Source organism: Vanessa tameamea, chromosome Z (genome assembly GCF_037043105.1).
Source record: "Vanessa tameamea isolate UH-Manoa-2023 chromosome Z, ilVanTame1 primary haplotype, whole genome shotgun sequence".
Taxonomy (NCBI): domain Eukaryota; kingdom Metazoa; phylum Arthropoda; class Insecta; order Lepidoptera; family Nymphalidae; genus Vanessa; species Vanessa tameamea.
In genome coordinates this window covers 14,604,124-14,622,551 of record NC_087341.1, presented here as the reverse complement: position 1 = coordinate 14,622,551, position 18,428 = coordinate 14,604,124, and the positions used below count along the sequence as shown (strand labels likewise).

At 32.3% G+C, this 18,428-nt stretch overlaps 2 protein-coding genes across 2 annotated transcripts in view; one reads left to right on the top strand and one right to left on the bottom strand.

The window, feature by feature from the left end:
- The window catches only part of LOC113404156 (E3 ubiquitin-protein ligase MYCBP2), an 86,948-nt gene that overhangs the window by 44,473 nt on the left and 24,047 nt on the right, over positions 1–18,428 (top strand). The window lies entirely within an intron of this gene.
- On the bottom strand, positions 692–17,779 carry LOC113404157 (uncharacterized). The gene is made up of 5 exons (XM_026644954.2): positions 17,521–17,779; positions 10,282–10,534; positions 3,957–4,129; positions 3,523–3,815; positions 692–3,416 (listed from the first exon to the last, which is right to left on the bottom strand). The coding sequence occupies exons 1-5, from the start codon at positions 17,671–17,673 to the stop codon at positions 1,817–1,819; spliced, it is 2,472 nt and encodes an 823-aa protein (XP_026500739.2). The 5' UTR covers positions 17,674–17,779; the 3' UTR covers positions 692–1,816.

Sequence of the window (18,428 nt, the reverse complement as noted above, 5' to 3'; positions counted from 1 at the left end):
TATTTATAAACGTTACTTTAAAAGTATATGTTTTTTTTTTTAAATGTGGTATTTGATACTATTCCAACAGTTATAAGAACTTTTTTTACAAATTTAAAGAAAGTATTTACAGATTGTATAATTAATTCTATTCAAGAAATAGTTTTTATTACTTATCAAGCGATGGCGATGAGTACATCACGCCGCCGTCGGCCTGTCGCAGCGGTTTTGCACCGGATGTTATATTTTTAAATCGGCTCGGCGCCCAGTACAACTGAATTACAGACCGGCAACCAATGTAGAAACTTGTCGTTTCTTAGAAGAAAATCCATAAAATACTATTTTGTGTATTAATATTATTCCTCATGAAATTCTGTTGGATTACAAAACTTTAAACGTTCAACCTGAGAACGATAATGAGATTATGTTAACTTTTGTGTTTGTTTATGTATTTTAAATTCTAGTGGACCGAGTATGCTCATACTGCAGTTGTAATTGAAATAACGCAAATTGCTGCAAATTTATTATTATTAACTGCAAATTGTTTTGCGAATAACGTTGCGATATAAAACGTTCTCCAACGAAACTGACTCGCTCGTATCATATTGCTATTAAAAACGCTTCTGGCAATTTATATATAAAGCTTCCTATGTACAGTACAGTACATACTGTACATACATATAATACAGATGGGATTAATAAAATACAAGAATGATAGTCAACATTTATTTCATACGCAACATCAATGAAATAACACATAGTACATTAATAATAAATTTAAAACTTTAGTCGTCTTATTACGATTGCATATGACATAGAATAAAAACCCTTTTATGAGTAAATGCTTCATCGTACCTTCTCACATTGCACGTTACTCTGTTTAATCTTTTAAAAGTTACTAAAATTAATAATTGGAATAACTACATACTTCTTGATATAATATCATTTATCTACAAGCTATTACATCAAATTAATAAGACGATGATCGAGAAACACATCCATTACTAAGTAAACATTCGATTGATATATAGTATGTTACGATTGATCGTATATTATTTAAACATCAATTGAAATATTTAATATCATACAAAGTTGGTGGAGGAATAATTGTATTTGTATCACGAAACAAACGACATGCTTAAAATTTTAGAACCGAGTCAATAAATGATAGCTACTGCAAAATAATTATTACAAATTTTTAATTTTTTATAAAAATATAAGAATTGTACTAAAGTAATGTCTTTGTAAAAGAGACTAAAATCACTCACTAACCTTTGGGACGAAAGTGTGGTAAAAAAAAAATTACTTAGACATTCTGTAGGTCAATATACAATGTAAATATTGATGTTTATGGAATAGAATGTACATTATTTTAACTATATAATAATGTAGGTAACTACAATTTGGTATTAAAAGTTATATTTTGTAAAGTTATTTAACATTTAATTTTTCCAAATGCCTAAAGGATTATTATTGAATAGTTTTACACATAGCATTATAGATTTTCGAATATTAATTGTGATTTATAGACATTCATTCAATAGACATACAAGATAAGCGATAGATAACTATTCTGTAGGCCTTACTTCTAATTAAATATTTTAATAAAGAATATTTACAAAAAAAAACTTACAACATTGTCTGGACCGACACAAATATTCGTATCGAAATAATTATTTTAAATAAACAAACTAAATATCACAGCAAAGAAACATTAAGCAAACATCGCGCTCACACTTTCATCTTGAGCACTAATATACTTTCACACAATTAAACTCGAGATCTTTGCGATTATCATCTGCCTGCGGTCAAAGGCGGGTCGGCCCTTGTTGCCAATTTAACCGTGTCGAAAAGATGTACCTTCGCCAGGATCTACAGTTCCAATGGGTTTTTCAGGTAACGGCCTGTTTATCATTTTGTTAGAAGCATTTGAAGCTGTAGATTTATTGGATTTTATCGTCGACATAAGTTGAGGGCTGCCAATCGAGCTATTAAGAGATTTAGCGGAAGGGCTGACGCTTGTATTTGAATTCATTTTATCACGTACAGCGCGGAGATAAGGACCTCGAGGAACAGCTTGTTCGCCCAAAACATCGGGTATAGCACCCAAAAGAGTCTTCTTTTCTTTGTCACAGTTAGCTATTTCTGCGTATAAGTGAACAGCAAAGTCTTTGGGTTCGAAATATTCATGTGCTAAAGCTGTTTGCCTATTGTATGGCGATAGCGGTGTCAGTTTATCGAGTGAAGGAGTACGAGTTCCGACACTAATCATCTGTTTCTTATTTTTACCAATCCGTGGTGTTGTATTCTGAAAAGGTAAATCGTAAATATTTTCTTCAACATTCAGTATGGTGGGTGTGTTGTTATTGCAGCTCTCTTCGACTTTAATGAGTTCGTAAAGATGTTCAATCATTTCGCGAGCTTCCACATAATTTTCAGGATCTTCTAGTTTTTCTTTCAAGTTTTCTAATAATTCTTTAGTTAGTTCTTCAGGTAATGTTTGAGTCGTTTTATTTTCAATCTCTACTACTTCTTGTGTAAATACACTAGGAATAGTAGTTTCTTGAATAACGTCGTCGACTCGTGGTTCATTGAGCCGGTGTCGCTCGGAATATTCATTAACAGATAACTGTGAAATAGATCTAGCATTGTCTATTCCATTGTTCAAGCCGCACACGCATAAACGATCACAAAGGGCGCCACATGATGAGTTAGATGAAATTATAAGATTTTTCAAATTAACGCAATGCCCTCGACGTCTCATCCACCTAATGAAGCTGATAAACATAATTATTATGACACAGCCTAAAGCAGTTACAATGACTATACCGATTATCTTCTTGTCTCTTTCACTTATATCCCCTTGAACGTTCTTTTTGTGAGGGAATCTCGGATTCTTTATTTCAGGAACTGTTCCTGTCTCAGGGTTTTTATAAGTTTCGCATTGAATATTTGGCTTGTCATTACAAACATTATTGGCGAATTTCTTTAAAACCATATTCTGTTCAGGTACGTTAAAACAGCGAGCAAAAAATTCATTAACAGTACAATAGGTTTCACTTTCAAATGGCTCTCCAGAAACAGTACCCAAACCTGTTGCTAGCCAAGAACTAATATTGCAATAACAGGGCTTACCGAAATAGTTATTTTCGAAAATAATGTTATCCGCAAATTTTGAGTATGCCTGGCCTATAAATCCAAGACTTCCGGAATGCATATCTTCAATTTCATTTTCTGCAAATATTAATTCATGTATAGATCCACCAGGAGCAACAATAGCGTTTGGTGCTAATTCGTCGAATGAATTTCTTCGTATTTGAAGTTTATTCCATGAAGAAAGTTCGAACCCTTTCTCATTGAATATATGGAACACACTATCGACGATAACGACTGCAACTACAGTGGCATTAATGGCGCCCGTCTCTATATTTTCAAATCTGTAATGAAGAAGATAAAAGAAATATATATAACTGATAACCGCTAAAAATAAAATGGGTAAACGCAAGGTCAAATATGAATAACAGAAAGAGATTTAAAACTAACCTGGATCTTGAAATATTCAAATTAGCCACAGCCGACTGAAGTGACTTCGAAGCAAATACATGAATATTGCATCCATGAAAATGCAAATTGTTTATAAGTGATTTGGGTGCAAAAGATTCTCCTTCAATGCGATGAAAGGTGCAGTTTGTCGCCATTACTATATTATATGTGTTGGCAGGGAAGGCTCCAGCTTGGATACTGCGGACGTCAACCGATTCCATCGAGATCATAGCCGCTGAAGAGCCGAAGGTCAATTCCGGGAATTCCGTAGTCGAAATATTCTTCAAATGAACCTGAAACATAAAAAAACTATTTACAAATCTCCATATATAACACATAAAAGCAGAATTCGCATTGCAAAGTAGTATAGCATTCGCGTCGTACATAGAAATGAATATATCAGTATTGCATATGTATATCAAAAAAATACTGACCGTCATCCCTGGTCCATGCTCCCCGACGTTAGCTGCGGTTGGATCTAGCATAAAGGTACCAGGACCTAGTTGCAGGTGGCGAACATTGTCGATTTTAATAGATAAAAGCCACGAGAAAGCTCTCCCTTCCAAAGATACGTAATCGCAGTCTCGTATTGTCACCGAGAGTGGCCCTGAAAACATCCCAAACATATATTTATTCAAATAAACTACAAATTATTCTTAAAAAAAACTTAACTGAAATATTATAATATTTGCTGCGTAACTCTAAGCATCTTCCGTAAAGGTTGAAAATTGTTTTAGATAGCACGTGTTGTTTGGTTAACACGTTTTGAACACGCCTCTATTGTCTACGATACATTCACGCTTCTGTATTATGAACAGTTTGCCTCATGAGTCATTATCCTGTAAAACACGAATGCGGAGTCGGGGAAACGTTATATTTTTAGATACCGATCCGTATTCGAAGCTAGCTACGGCTACCTACAGTTTGAACGAGAGTCTTCTTAAGATTTGTGTGGTCAGTCTGCAATATCATTGTTGTTGAATAATTACTATTTACAGATTTCGCATTGTAGCGTCGAATAAATTCTATTACATTATATTCCAATTTTGTTTATATAAAACCTACAACAGTGGGCGATAGTCGTCTTATATTTTGGACAGTAATATCGGATAGATAGATATGAAATTCTACTTATTTTTAGATTTCTTACTAATATGAGCGGACATTAAATTATTAGGTTTATTCGTACGTAGTAAGGTATATTCACATTATTTTAAACACTAATATTATTGAATAGTTCTAGCTTGTAGTTTTTATAATTATTGAATTTGGATATTGAAAGTTATAGTTCAAATTTCCAAATATCCTGTCTGTGAGCATCTCCTTCACAAAAGTAGTAAGCATCCTAAATTCGGACAAGTAAACCGTACCTATTGTTTCGTAGAACTCGTGATGAGTTTGTGGTACATTGTACATATATTTCAAGTTGAACCGTAACTTATTGAAAATTATAAAGTTAGATCACAAAAGGCCGAAGGTATTATTTATCAATAAGCCTTATAAACAACAATTTTATGTTATAAAATCTAGGATGCATTTTTCAGAAAAAATATTGTAAAGTGTACTAATGTAAGTTCAGTCAATTTACATTAGATTTTAATTTGTAATTGCCTGTAAATTTCCCACTGCTGGGTTAAGGCCTCCTCTTCCTTTGATGAGAAAGTTCAGTCAATATTCAAACAGAATGCATGATTACCAATACTTATGTATATATAGAGGTTTAACTACTATTCATAGATATAGATACATATCTCGAACCATAAATGAGATTGCATTGTTCGTTAACTTGTGCTACCTGTTTAATCATATACTTAATTGTATAGTATTGAAAGGAAGTATTACAGTTTCTAAATGTTTGTTTCATATTTTCATCCAGAACTTATTTGAGGCAGTGTGAAACTATTGCACCACACACCACTTGGTAGTTGTGCACATATCATATTAAGAAAGAAGAATATCATTATTCAGAGAATTACACTTCTGTTTTATCAATTCATCAAAAAATTTAATTGTTTTAACTACGACGAAGATTTTCACGCGATGTTGTTCTTCACCGACTAGATCAATGTGAATTAAATCAGACAAGCGTGAAGTGAAAACTCACTGCTGCTTTCCACGAGGTCTGGAACCCGAAATCCTCAGTCAACATTCACGTAATATAGGTACTGTACCATCTTGGCTCTGTCACTGTTAATTACTATACGCTGAATTCGGTTGGATTAATAATTAATCGGCTGACTTCTATTAAATTAGATACACAAATATGTATGACTAAAGACGGCGATTAGGGGTAATCCGTAAAACATTTTTTTAATATTATGTAAAATTATAAGGCACTCAGTGATAGGGATTTGTGTGTGGGTTGGTGTCATCCACTCATCACAGATTCCACCAAACAGCAAACGGCTTTACTTAGTATTGTTATGTTCCGGTTTGAAGGTTGAAAGAGTTACAAAGGACAAAACATCTTAGTTCCCAAGCTTGGTAGCGTATTAACGATGTAAAGATTTTAATATTTCTTACAGTGCCAATGTATTAGAACTAAAAAAATCTATGCAATGCAGAGTCATTCGATTCGTCGGAACGACATTAATTTCATCGGAGTCGCTTCACACTTGGCAATTTTATCACAATAGCTGTCATTGCCATTATTTAGCACTTTAAGTGGATATGTCGGTCATCAATAGAAGTAAGAAATAGGAAGGGACACATCAACTGATTTTAATTTTTTTAGTTTAATTACTGAGATTACAAAATCGAGGACCAGCCCGAATTTGACGATGTCAGAATTTTTGATTTTCTATACCAATTTAATAACGAAAAGGATACATATAAAATATATTATTATATTTGTACAGAATAATTAAAAACTGAGGTAAAATCAGCGACGTCCGACGTCAAGTTTATGCCAAGTTTAGGTAATCGAAGTAAGCTCAAAACTAGATCATAGAATTAAATTTAAACAAATATATCTATCGTGTGTTATTAATATATAAATTAGATGAGTTAGAACAGTGATCACTCATAATAAATCAAGGATCACTAGAATTATAAGCTAATGTAACATAACTGGAGATAAAGTCGTCACTGTGTATATGCACATCTTAATAAACGGCGTGGTCGCAGAAATAGTTAGACTTAGTCACCGAACGCACTGATTCCATGCTGTGCTTGCGTAAATGTACTGCTTTACTTCACTCTTCGTGCAAATGTTTTGGAAGCGTCTTTCTATTATTATTAAAGACAATCTATCATAAATATCAAAATGGTCTCTTATCCGTTAAGCTACAAATAACTAATAAATGGAAATTTATCTAATAATTCGACTTTTTGTAGAGCTGATGCAAATTCGTAACTTTTTATAACAATGATGTTGTTGTTACAAACATCGAGATTACAAAAAAAGTACCTAAATTTGTAGCAATCTATAGCCAATAGTTGATTTCAGTTATGGACTGAACCATTTTGAACTTATTGCAATAATGTACATAGTTTACGTATTGGTTTCCAGTTTGACAATTTCTGAGAATACCTACCTTCGAGTAATGTCGGATGTTAATTCACAAATAATTCGGAGGGAACAATTTAGTGGGATGGTGGATTATATTTCTTCACATTCGATAAATATTACTTGTAATTAATCAATTTTATTAATTCATCATCATAAAATTATAAACAGGTTAGGTTTTTTGTTTGTTTTTTACTAATTCAAGCTGCTTATTTTTTCTGTGTGAAATCGGGGTAAGCAGTTTATTATAAAAATAATTATTTAAAACAATAACAAAAATTGTCATATATATACATCAAATGTCATTTTTGTATAAGTAAAATAAATATTTTTCGTTAATTTTAAGGGGAAGTGAAAGTGTTCATTGTTTGTCTTGTTTTGTCAATATGTTTAAATGTTTGGGTCGTGCGTCATTGCGCAGCTTTGTTCCATATGTTACCATTTTCATATGTTGCAGCGCCGTTAAAAAATTAAAAAAAAAAACCCGTAAAGAACAATATGGCTTCAGTTTAATTATTTTACTCTAATTTAGCTATGTGCACGCAATTATAATAAAAAAAAAACAAATCAAATGTATTTTATTCAAGTTAACTTCACAATGAAGCGTTTTTGAATCGTCAATTTAAATTAAACACTACGCAGTCTCCAGCGAGAAGAAACGGCAAGAAACTCGCATAGTTGATCTTTTCAAATAAACAGATTTACAAAGCTGTTATTCACAATTAGTGTTCAATAAGTCCTGTGATGGAACCGGAGCCTAAATCCAGTTGTTTTTTTTTTATAAGTATTCTTTTAATTAATAATAAGGTTTATTAATTAATTTAGTATTAATATTATTTTTTTTAATTTAATGGCAAATTGATTATATTTTCCGGTATGTATATATATATGCGTTTATCATTACCCAAAAAAGTTCTCTGTGACGTATACAAACGGAAAGTAGAGGTTACAAGTGTTTTTTCTTATTTTTTGCACCTATTAATATTATGTATATCAGCTTTTAGGGAATATTTTTGTATATTCTTCTGTATAAACATTATATTATCATAAGTATATTCTAAAGCGGCCGTTAATACACCGATTTCTTTAAATTTTTCGCGTAATTATCTACTAGAACTAATATTGTAAGAAGTTCGGATAGCTCTTTTCTGCAGAATAAATACTATATCAACATCAGATATTCAATATCCTTGGATATTAGTTATTTACCGCAAATATGTTTTACATGAATGATAATTTCGTTTGTAAATTGATTTATTTACAATTGCCTCAACGAATTTCATAACATCGGAACCGATGGTTTATTTTTCCATGAATAAACCTTTGTTCTAATTGCACCATTAAAGTTAACGTTCATTCGTTTCACACTTCATTCCTTTCAGTTACTCTGTATGTCAATGCCATGTTATTCTGAGTTATGTTAAGACATCTACTAAATCAGATTTAATTCAAATATTGTGCATAGCTTATTTTAATGTCGTATTTGAAATAAATAACATAATTGTTTATTAGGCTAAGGGATTTATATGAACCCTGAATGTGAGTGCGAATATTTCTGGGGTGTAGTCGTAACTAAATCTCAGTGCATCATAATTCGTGTGTTTGCCGTGCAAAGTATGTTATATATGTAGTTGATAGGCCTATCTTTCTGATAAAGAGGAGAAAATATCTGTGGATTATAAAGGTACGTCAGCAGCTTCTAAAGAACTACTGATAGGATATTGTGTTATTTTTTATAGAAATTTAGTCGAAGTAGGCCGTATTCTCAGACTTTATGTCTCATGTGCTTGATACGAAACTACTCGGACTGGTTCGTCCAATGAATGCAGAAAATCTCTCTTACATAGACGGCCCAGTCACCACGATTTAGTGTGTTTAAAACATTTAAAGATAAAATTATTATTATTAAAACTATATCTCTGAATAAATTTCCTGTTAAAGGAAAAAAAATTGTTATTTATTTATTGAAATACTATCGGTGTGTTTGTTCTGTCTACTTGTGTAGAATTAAGCTTTTATCAGTAATCATTCAATCAATTGATCTCTTCTGCTATGCCTTACTGAGCGCTAGTACATTTAATCGCACGACCGACACCTATTTTAGTATGTTATTACGTCTTTCAATATTTCCTTATAGTCAAAACTGAATGGTTGAACGGTATTAACGAAATATTTAGCAAATTTAAAGTCTTTTTCATTTTCTCTATAACGTAATTGAAGTTGCTCTACATTTATCAGATATATGTATGTAAAGTAGGGTTGTGCAGATTTTGCGTGTTGAATCGACAAAATAATAAAAAAATATAATTAGCCAATGTTAATCATACAACAATACGCTATTATAAAATGTAATCGCCGAGGCTCCTTTGAGTATTTTTCTGCATTGCTGGTATTTGGTTTTGGCAATCCTAGCATACTACTTAAATTCAATCTGTTTATAAAGTCGCTATTATATAAGCTTACTAAATGCTTGATTGCAGTTTCAAGTTAACGTAGTAAACGATTTCGTAATTTTTGACAAAATATAAAAAATAATCCGACGTAAAGTTGATTATCAGGTCTATCCGGCCACGAGACTTTTGCTTCTCCGAACCGGTTATACCGACACGAGCGGCGACCGCGCAAGCTTACTTTTACGGCTCATCACTACTCTGTAACCTTTACTGTTACTGTGTAGGGAAAAACGTTTCGTTTCTATTCAAGACGGAACACTTTGACTTACATTCCATCAAATTGAATTGTTATACAATACATGTCGCGCAAAGCTTTTAACGTTAGAGGTAGGTCGGAAGTGTGAAAAAGGGCAACCTTTCCTAGATCCTTATTAATAAAGCAATAGAAACAGTTAAAGCCCAGCAGGCCCGCTGCTCATACTAATTAGTCTACTGCATTCTCTGAATCAAAATATTTAGCCTCTGCGCTTCGCAAAGCCGTATAAAGTATGTTTATTTTAATAAATATATAAATGTTTTATTGATGTCGCGTTTGCATTGAAATAAATTCAGGTAAAACACTTCGCATGGCAGCATATTAAAAAAAATATATATATTTGTATTCGTTTTATGTATTTACCAATATGCTTATATGGTATGTACATAAAATAGATGAAAATTTTACAACCAGTGGCAATCGAAAATCAAATTAAAAGTTAGTGGATGAAACTAATACGTTTTTTTTATTAGGTTTTAACCAAAGGCAATATTTCTGACTATCACTGATTGTAAGAATACAATTTGAAACGTGAATATTACCTTTGATGTTGCTGAATGTCTTCGTTTCGATACTCAAAATATCGCAGTTGTCGATTTCTAAGTATAGATTGATGATGTTGAGGTTGACGGCAGAGGCGGTCCTCATGAGGACCAGCTTGTTGCGCGATAAGTGCACATGTCGTGCGTCGTCCAGCCGAGAGAGAGAATTGACATCTATCATTAAGGCCTCTGCACCGGCCACGGTTAAAATTTCAGTACTTTCCGGTAGGTCTCCCTCAAAAATGTTCATTTTCTGTAATTAAAAAAATGAGTAAAATATTGGCAAAAGACAACAGCTGTTAAAACTAATATCCTATTACAATAGTTTTATATAAAAATGAATCGGCATCTCTAACCTCGTAGACAATACACGTGCTGACATGAGTTCTCGTTCCGTTATCAGCGGGTATCGTCAGTCATACCACATCTAGCTAAATGAAGTCTGTTATCGCTAATGCCTTATGTTTTCGTTAAAGCGGATAACGAAATGTAAAAAGAGATAAATACCGACTTATCATATAATATTAATATATATTATTTATTTTACAGTAATTAGTAACACGTTAATATAAAAAACTTCAATTAATACATATTATGTTATTTATTTGAGAAACGCGAGATTATTTTATTGAATAAGTTTATTGTAACTATTAAAATGACAGTAATGTTACTTTGTCCTGACTAAGAAGCTAATTTGAGGTACATGCATGAAAGTAAACTGAAAGTCAAAAATGAATGTCATGTTAAAGTATAAGTATAGGATTTGTTCTTTTACGATTCATTGATAGTGACAATAATAGAATATTCCTAAAAGTGAGAGCAGCGTTACAGTAACTTTCGTTTATCCCATTGTCTATTCAAGCACCAACGGCCGAATATCCGTACGTTTATTGGTTAGTTACACAGATAGGACAAAAGAGACACAATACTTCGTTTAGTTATCGTTTTATTTTGTTATTCCCGATAAATATTTGCTTCTTGTATGCGTTCGATATTTGTTATCGAGACGTTCACATTCATGAGCGTTGGCACAGATAACGTCGTCGGCCTGACTCATTAATATTATGGTAACAATCTTTGCTATTTAGCATAGGAAAGTATTATGTTATTTAAAGTGGGCAGATATTACTTGGCTTACATTAGAAAAGAAATTGGTTTAGTGTTAACACTAACAGTGTTTTCCTAAAAAAACGCTCGAATAAAAATTGAACAATAACACACACTAATGAAAATATGACGCGACCGTCTTGAGGCTGAGCGGAGTGCGCCCGACGCAAAAACAATCAAAATCGGTTCATAAACAAATTTCTCGATAATACTTATATATATATATATATATATGTATATGCTGACGAAGTGATAACCTTCTTCGTTTTAGTTAGTTTAAAATAGATAGTTAATTGTTTTATCAGAAATTAGCTACAAGAATAAACAATATACTTAGTTCCTTACGAAGAAACGTGGAGTATTTCGTTGAAAAAGAAAAAAAGACGTATAGACTATAGATGACACGTCCGCTCTCATACGCCATCGTAAATAAAAATAAACTCGAGCACAGACAAATCATTCGACCGACTATTATTAGTTATATCCAACATTCTCTGGGTTTATTTTATTTTATATTTGGATTAATAAAAAGTTATTACTTTAAAATACTATTCGACATCTGTATTATGTCTTATTACATACTTTTTTTTAATGTTATTGGATTTGTAGTGGAATTTCATGTAAACTCGATGAGTTGTGTATACAATTTCTGACTCACAATCAGAGTCGAGTCTGAGCAGTTTATGTTTTGCAAGTTGCAACAGCGATTCGTGCAACGTTCGCCTTTTAAGGACTTGAACTGATAATAATCGCTACAAAACCTACTGTCGCTTCCATTCATTGGTCAATTATGTGTTCATATTTATTTAAAAAATAATAACTAAATAAATAAAATCATTACGAAATATTGTTGATTTATTTAGATATGACAATTGTTCTTAAATACTAATGAATATAAAATAAATAATTATTTATTATTTTTTAAATATTAGATGAGTAATATGTTTTTTAAATCCTATTGTTTATATACTTTTTTATAAATTATCCGAGATAACATATCGGTTTATCGTGTAAGATGGCGGCTGGTCATGAATGATATGTGTTACCGGTGCTACTTGTGCATAAGTTAACCATGTTGATAACATCTGTGTTAAAACAACTTTTGTAATTGCATAACATTAGTGGTCGTCAAACCATGCTTATGTGTTGTCATTACGGGACAACTTCTTAATAAGAAATAAATGATCATTACTTCGGAGCCTTGATCTGTTTCTCGTAAGTGCTCTTCGAGGAGGTTACGGAAGGATCGGCGAATACAATGCCCGGAGACTTTTGCTTAGCACAAGACATAATTCGGTCGAAACAATACGTGGGTGCGATCTGGTCTAATATTTTATTATTCATCAAAAATAGTTCAATGCTAACTCTAGAATTATATTTCTTAAGATAATACGATATAAAGATGTGTAGCTTAAACGAATTCAATTACTGTAACAATTAGAAATAATTAAATCAGAGCAACGTTAGTCATAGGCAGTCGACAACTCAGCAAAGCAAACTCTACGCGGCTCCATTAAATAATATGTGATTATAAATCACTTAATAATATACTAACAAACGACACGATAATCATTATTACAAAGCGGCGAGGAGAAAGTTGAATAAATACGTACGTCATCTCAATTATTCGTAAAAAAACATTACGAACACAAGAAAGTGTTAAAGTATACTTTGCAAATATGTACTTTCAGATTTCGTTAATAAAATCAATCAAACAAAATATAATTTGTTTAAAGAGACTCTTACAGTCTTAAAAACACTTTCGAATTATCTATTCACAGGATATTGAATGTAAAACTAAGCATTGGTTCGGAATTCAGTTTCTACAGAGAAGAACCGGCAAGAAAATTACCATATACTCTATTTCTCAAAGAAATATATAGTCATATGTGTGTGTATAACTCAAAGCGTTGTATTATCGCCATATGACCTGGTTTGTTGTCGGGCTGGTCCGAAATGATTCGAGTGACGTGTCCAGCTCGGTGAGACGTTACATTGCCACCGTAAATGACTCGCATGTTATGAGATAATGCCGTGTCGAGAGTAAACCAATTGCCGAGGACAAGTGTCCGATGTCTCAATGTTCCTTTGTAATTAAGTATAGTTAATATATATCTACAAACTATTCGGTATACTGACTGCAGTAGTCTCTAAGTAAACAGTAATATATTAGGATTATTTTCTTTCGAGTAACATTTTACTTTCATCGATTGTATTAAATTATTAATGTTAAATTAGCGCCGACAGCCTTAAGCATGATTTTGTCAAATTATATGTTTTTTGATTAGTAGAAGTGTCTCGCGACATGCGTCAAGTAAGCCCCAAAGTATCGGTACTCTAATATTTTTAGATACTAATTTTGTGCATTTAAAATTTGTACTGTTCTGGGCATAGATATTTATTAATGTTTAATTATAGATTTGTACAAGAAAATTGAACTAATGCTTAAGGTTTTTTTTTTAATTCTGCATCGATTCCATTTTCAACTTTCAAGATATTCTCGCTAAAGGGATTATATTAAAGCTAGAACAAATTTTAATGCACTTGACATGAAACGTTAGTAAACTCAACTTGAAAGTAGACGGCAAAGTCGAGTTAATAAAGGAATTAGAGAATAGCAGGAAATCGGAGTTGTGAGGGGTGTCGGCAATATGAAACAATTCTGATGAGCTTTGTGATCTGAACGTACTTTCATTCAACAAATATGAACCAAGTAATCGTAGTAATTAATTATTATTATTTCCAAGATGGTGACAGTGCATCACATTGTTTAAATATCGAAAAATAAAATTAAGGGACGTCATGTAACTTGTAATAGAGATGTGAAAGTGTTAGTGGTTATATTCATAATGTCACCGTCATGTGGGTCTCTTTCTCTGATCTAGAAAAATAATAATAATGTGATGATGTTTAATCGACGGCACGTTCGGATGATGTTATGATAAAATAACGTAAACCATGTTCCTGCGTCTCTATTTTAAAAACACGACCTAGTTTGTATAATAGCAAGTCTTCCTAATATTCGAATGAATCATGCACTTTGTTACCGCGTAAATTAAGGTATCGTAGTCAGCCTCGTATCGTCGCGGGCGCAGGAAGTGATCTCTCATTACGGTTTTTTTATGGTTTGTTCGTTGCTCCCGCAGGCGCGCTCTGTTGCTTGCCCCGCATACGTGTACGATGCGCGCTTCCACGGGCTGTCTCATTTTGTATTTTGTGTCCGACTCGACTAAAAGTTATCATATAAACCGATTGGGTAACATTTTTAGAATTATCATTGTAGTTAATAAATATTTATTATTACTACGTTATGGCCAAATGAGAAATAATAGTACATTATAAAATTAGCTAAATTAACCGATTCTACTGATAAGCATTCAAAACAAATATTCCGTTATGTGGTACAGTTTTATGGTTATTTATAATAAATAAGTATTAGGATTTAATCCATTTTCAATTCAGGCTTCAATGTTCTTTAAACGATAAGCGAGTTCGTAATACAATATACAGGAAATATAATTCAACGCAAAGTTAAAGAGGTATAAAAGCTTAGTTGTGTTTGAAATCACTATTAACTTAATAAAGTGATCGGCCGAGCTTCTCGCTTTTACTCGTCAATGTTCGTACCCTTCTGCCCCTTTAGATTCGACGATACTTAGATAGCGTCGATGTAATTTAACGGGATGCCGAGTGAGAAGGACGATGTGTGAATGTGGACCGTATAAAATGCGCAACAAGTGGTGAGCTGTGAAGGCCTAGTGGTTAGAAAATTGAACCTTAATCGAAGGTTTCGAGTTCGAACCCTGACAATCACCGATGAATGTTTGTTTATAATTAATCTTGCGCTACACGGTGTATGAAAACATCTTGAGCAATCATGCATGTGTCGGTTGAATATCTGCCACATTCTTCTCAAAAACAGAAGGCTTTACTTTTACTATACTTTACTTGACTTGACTTTTTACTTTTTATTTACTACTAGTTTTGATATAAATATTATATATATATGTTACTAGTTATTTATTTTTCCAAACCGTGCTTTGATCAATACATCGTGTTACGAAGTTGTCCGAAAAATATATTTCAGTGGAAGTAAACAAGTTGTTTGCATTGTATTGAAAATATTGTTCATGATCAATTTATTCTCCGAATACAATATTTTCTTCCAGTTGAGTGATTAAGAAATGTAAAAATTAAATTGAACTGTTAGATATCGCCAGTTAAGTATTGTTCGAATAACTTTACGTACTGTATTTAAATTCATAACATGCTTCGGGAAGTTAGTATATAAGTGTATTATATATATATGAGTGTTGTTTTTTAACCACTTAATTAGTAATCGTTTACTTTATGTATATTATTATATTACTCTTTGTAAAGGCCAAATATTATCTTCACAGTGTCGTTAAAAAAATTATCATTTTTTTTATTTACGACTATATATTACATTTATATGATAGTTATTATTTACATTTTATAAATTTAATTACAAAGAGAATGCTTTTTTTTATATTTCTTAATAATTTGATGGAGAAAATTATTTCTGTTCGGTGCATTTTATTTCACAAGTGCGTAGAAACGGTTATAAAGTAATTACGCTGTTTTAAATATTCAATATTTAAGAGCTAATAACATTGTTTTTATGTTCGATCCAACTATTTAATAAATATTAAGGAACTCGTGAAAGTCTAGAATAAATAACATATTGATTAACTATGATATAGAATTAACGAGACGTTATTACGTTGGACTGGTAAGAAGTGATCGTTGCAATATTAGAAACAAGTTTTGAACATGTTGATAATTATGATCTTTTATTATGTAAAATAACTCATAGATTTTGGTCAGTTTTCTCATAAAAATTACCATTAATAATATTTCAAGGCAATGACAATATCGACATTATTTATATTAATATTTCATATGTCTCAGCACGTTTTTAAATTTGGACTAGTCAAATTCGCGAGTGCGTGTGCGACGTAAATAGCCCGTACTCTCTATTCACAGTCGTCCGACTAAACGAGTCGTGTTGTCCTGTTCTAACGAATATTGTTAGTACGAGTAGCAGTATAATATTTGGGGCAAATAGTTTTGACCATGCCGGTGAATGTTATAACAACCAGGAAACTTTGAGCTCTCTGATATGTTATTATCATTAAACAAGCTTGTACTGCAGTTTTTATTTCCAAGACAAGTTGTAACTTGCAACTGTGTCATCGATATTAAAAATCGTCGAGTTAATTGCTTTTGTGACTGTCATAAAGAGATTATTAGACATGTATTTATAAAATTTTAGTCAAATATGGTCTTTACCTTTCGAAAAACATTAACTTCTGCTGTAAAATCAATGGATTCTATTATTTATCTCGATATTGACTTGTGACCGTGAATTAGGGTTGTTTATATAAATGAGATTTAGCTCCATTATTCGAAGTGCATAGAAGTTAAATTGGTGTTTAAAACGTAAATTAGAAGTAAAGCAGCAGACAGCTGTGCAGTAGAACACAATACGAGTGTGGTGTATGTGTGCAATACGCGGCCACAATGTACGCATTGAACGCGTGTGCGTTTGTTCAGTGCCACTTGTTGCTCAGGACTCGGTGTCGAGTTCGTGAACTGTCGCTCTTACAAGAGGAAATTATGGCCTGTTTATAAGGTCCACCACTGAGCTCACACATAACAAGGGATCAACTTCAGGTAGTTGTCTTTGTGTAGTCATAGATAGACGGAATTCTCTTTGTCAATTTTATTTAATTGATGTTTATCAGTATTTTTGATACATTTGTGGCGTGTTTATATATCTCTCGATTTTGTTTATTTTGGTTTAATAGTTCTCATTTATTAGTTATATTATTTATTTATTATCATAATTATACATATTATGGAAATAATTTAAAAATAAATTTATGCTATAGCGCTTTAAGTGAAGTAATTTTAACAATAAAATTATTTATTAAATAAATTATTGAAAACGAACTAAACTTTCAAAAATAATATGTGTTTTCTTCAATTTATCTAATTGATATATAAAAAATTAAACATTATTTTGCGTTGAAAGTTGCCGACGCCTGACAAAAGTATGTGTGACGTACCAGATGCTACGGACACTTTGTTTGAAATCAAATTGAGTACCTGGTTATGAGGAACGGAGCAGTTGACATTGGTCCGTAAAGGGTGTTTTGCCGGGACACACTTGCAGTAAGATAAATTGCACACGCCGGTATGTTCGGCAATCACAAAGGCGATTAGCGCCTGGAGCACGAACAACGCGGGGAGGCGCGACATGTTGCCGCGCAGGAGCGCGACCAACCGCGCGCTACGACCGTCATGCACAGACTGGCTGCTATTGAGAGCCGAGAGCGGAGCGTCCACTATCGCTACCGCCTTTACAGATGCTGGCTCTAACGATAGTGATGCCATTTATTAAAGCACGCCTTAATTATCGATATCGATAATGAGGTTTAATTAGTATCATTCCAATGATATTTGCTAATTGCCATCGACACGCGTATTTACAATTTGGTTATGATAATTATAATTATCAAAGCGTTAAATTTTAGTTTCTATAATCTAATTATTGTTTAAAACTATGGAAATAGTTTAACATTTACACTAAAATTCTTGTAATGAAGATGCTCAGTGCTTTTTTTTAAATACAAGTTTTTTAAATAATAAAAGAAAATATCCTTAATTAGTTAATTAAGGATTTAGTAGTTACTAATATTATAGGTAATTAAGTCGCATATAATTTAAAGTATAGGTTCATTTTAGTTATAAAAATATAAATACTACTTTTGAATGGAACATATTTGAGAATATAATTGTGGATGAACGCATATTAATTATAATTTAACAGCAAAAGATTAAAAAAAGTAATTTTGTCTGTTTTAAGTGTAATGCAACTATCGATATAGTTTTTAAAAAATGTATCGGCCATTTTAACTTCTATTCCAATCAGCGGTCAGAGGTAGCTTGCTTTGACATAGCGGGGCCTCTAAGTCCCTTCGAAATGCAATCAAATAAATCCTTATTATATCATT

Coding starts and splice junctions, on each gene's coding strand:
- LOC113404157 (XM_026644954.2), bottom strand. CDS start 17,673: ATGTCGCGCCTCCCCGCGTTGTTCGTGCTCCAGGCGCTAATCGCCTTT. Junction 10,535..17,520: donor GCTCCGTTCCTCATAACCAG/GTACTCAATTTG, acceptor TTTTAATTACAG/AAAATGAACATTTTTGAGGG. Junction 3,816..3,956: donor AGCATGGACCAGGGATGACG/GTCAGTATTTTT, acceptor TTTATGTTTCAG/GTTCATTTGAAGAATATTTC.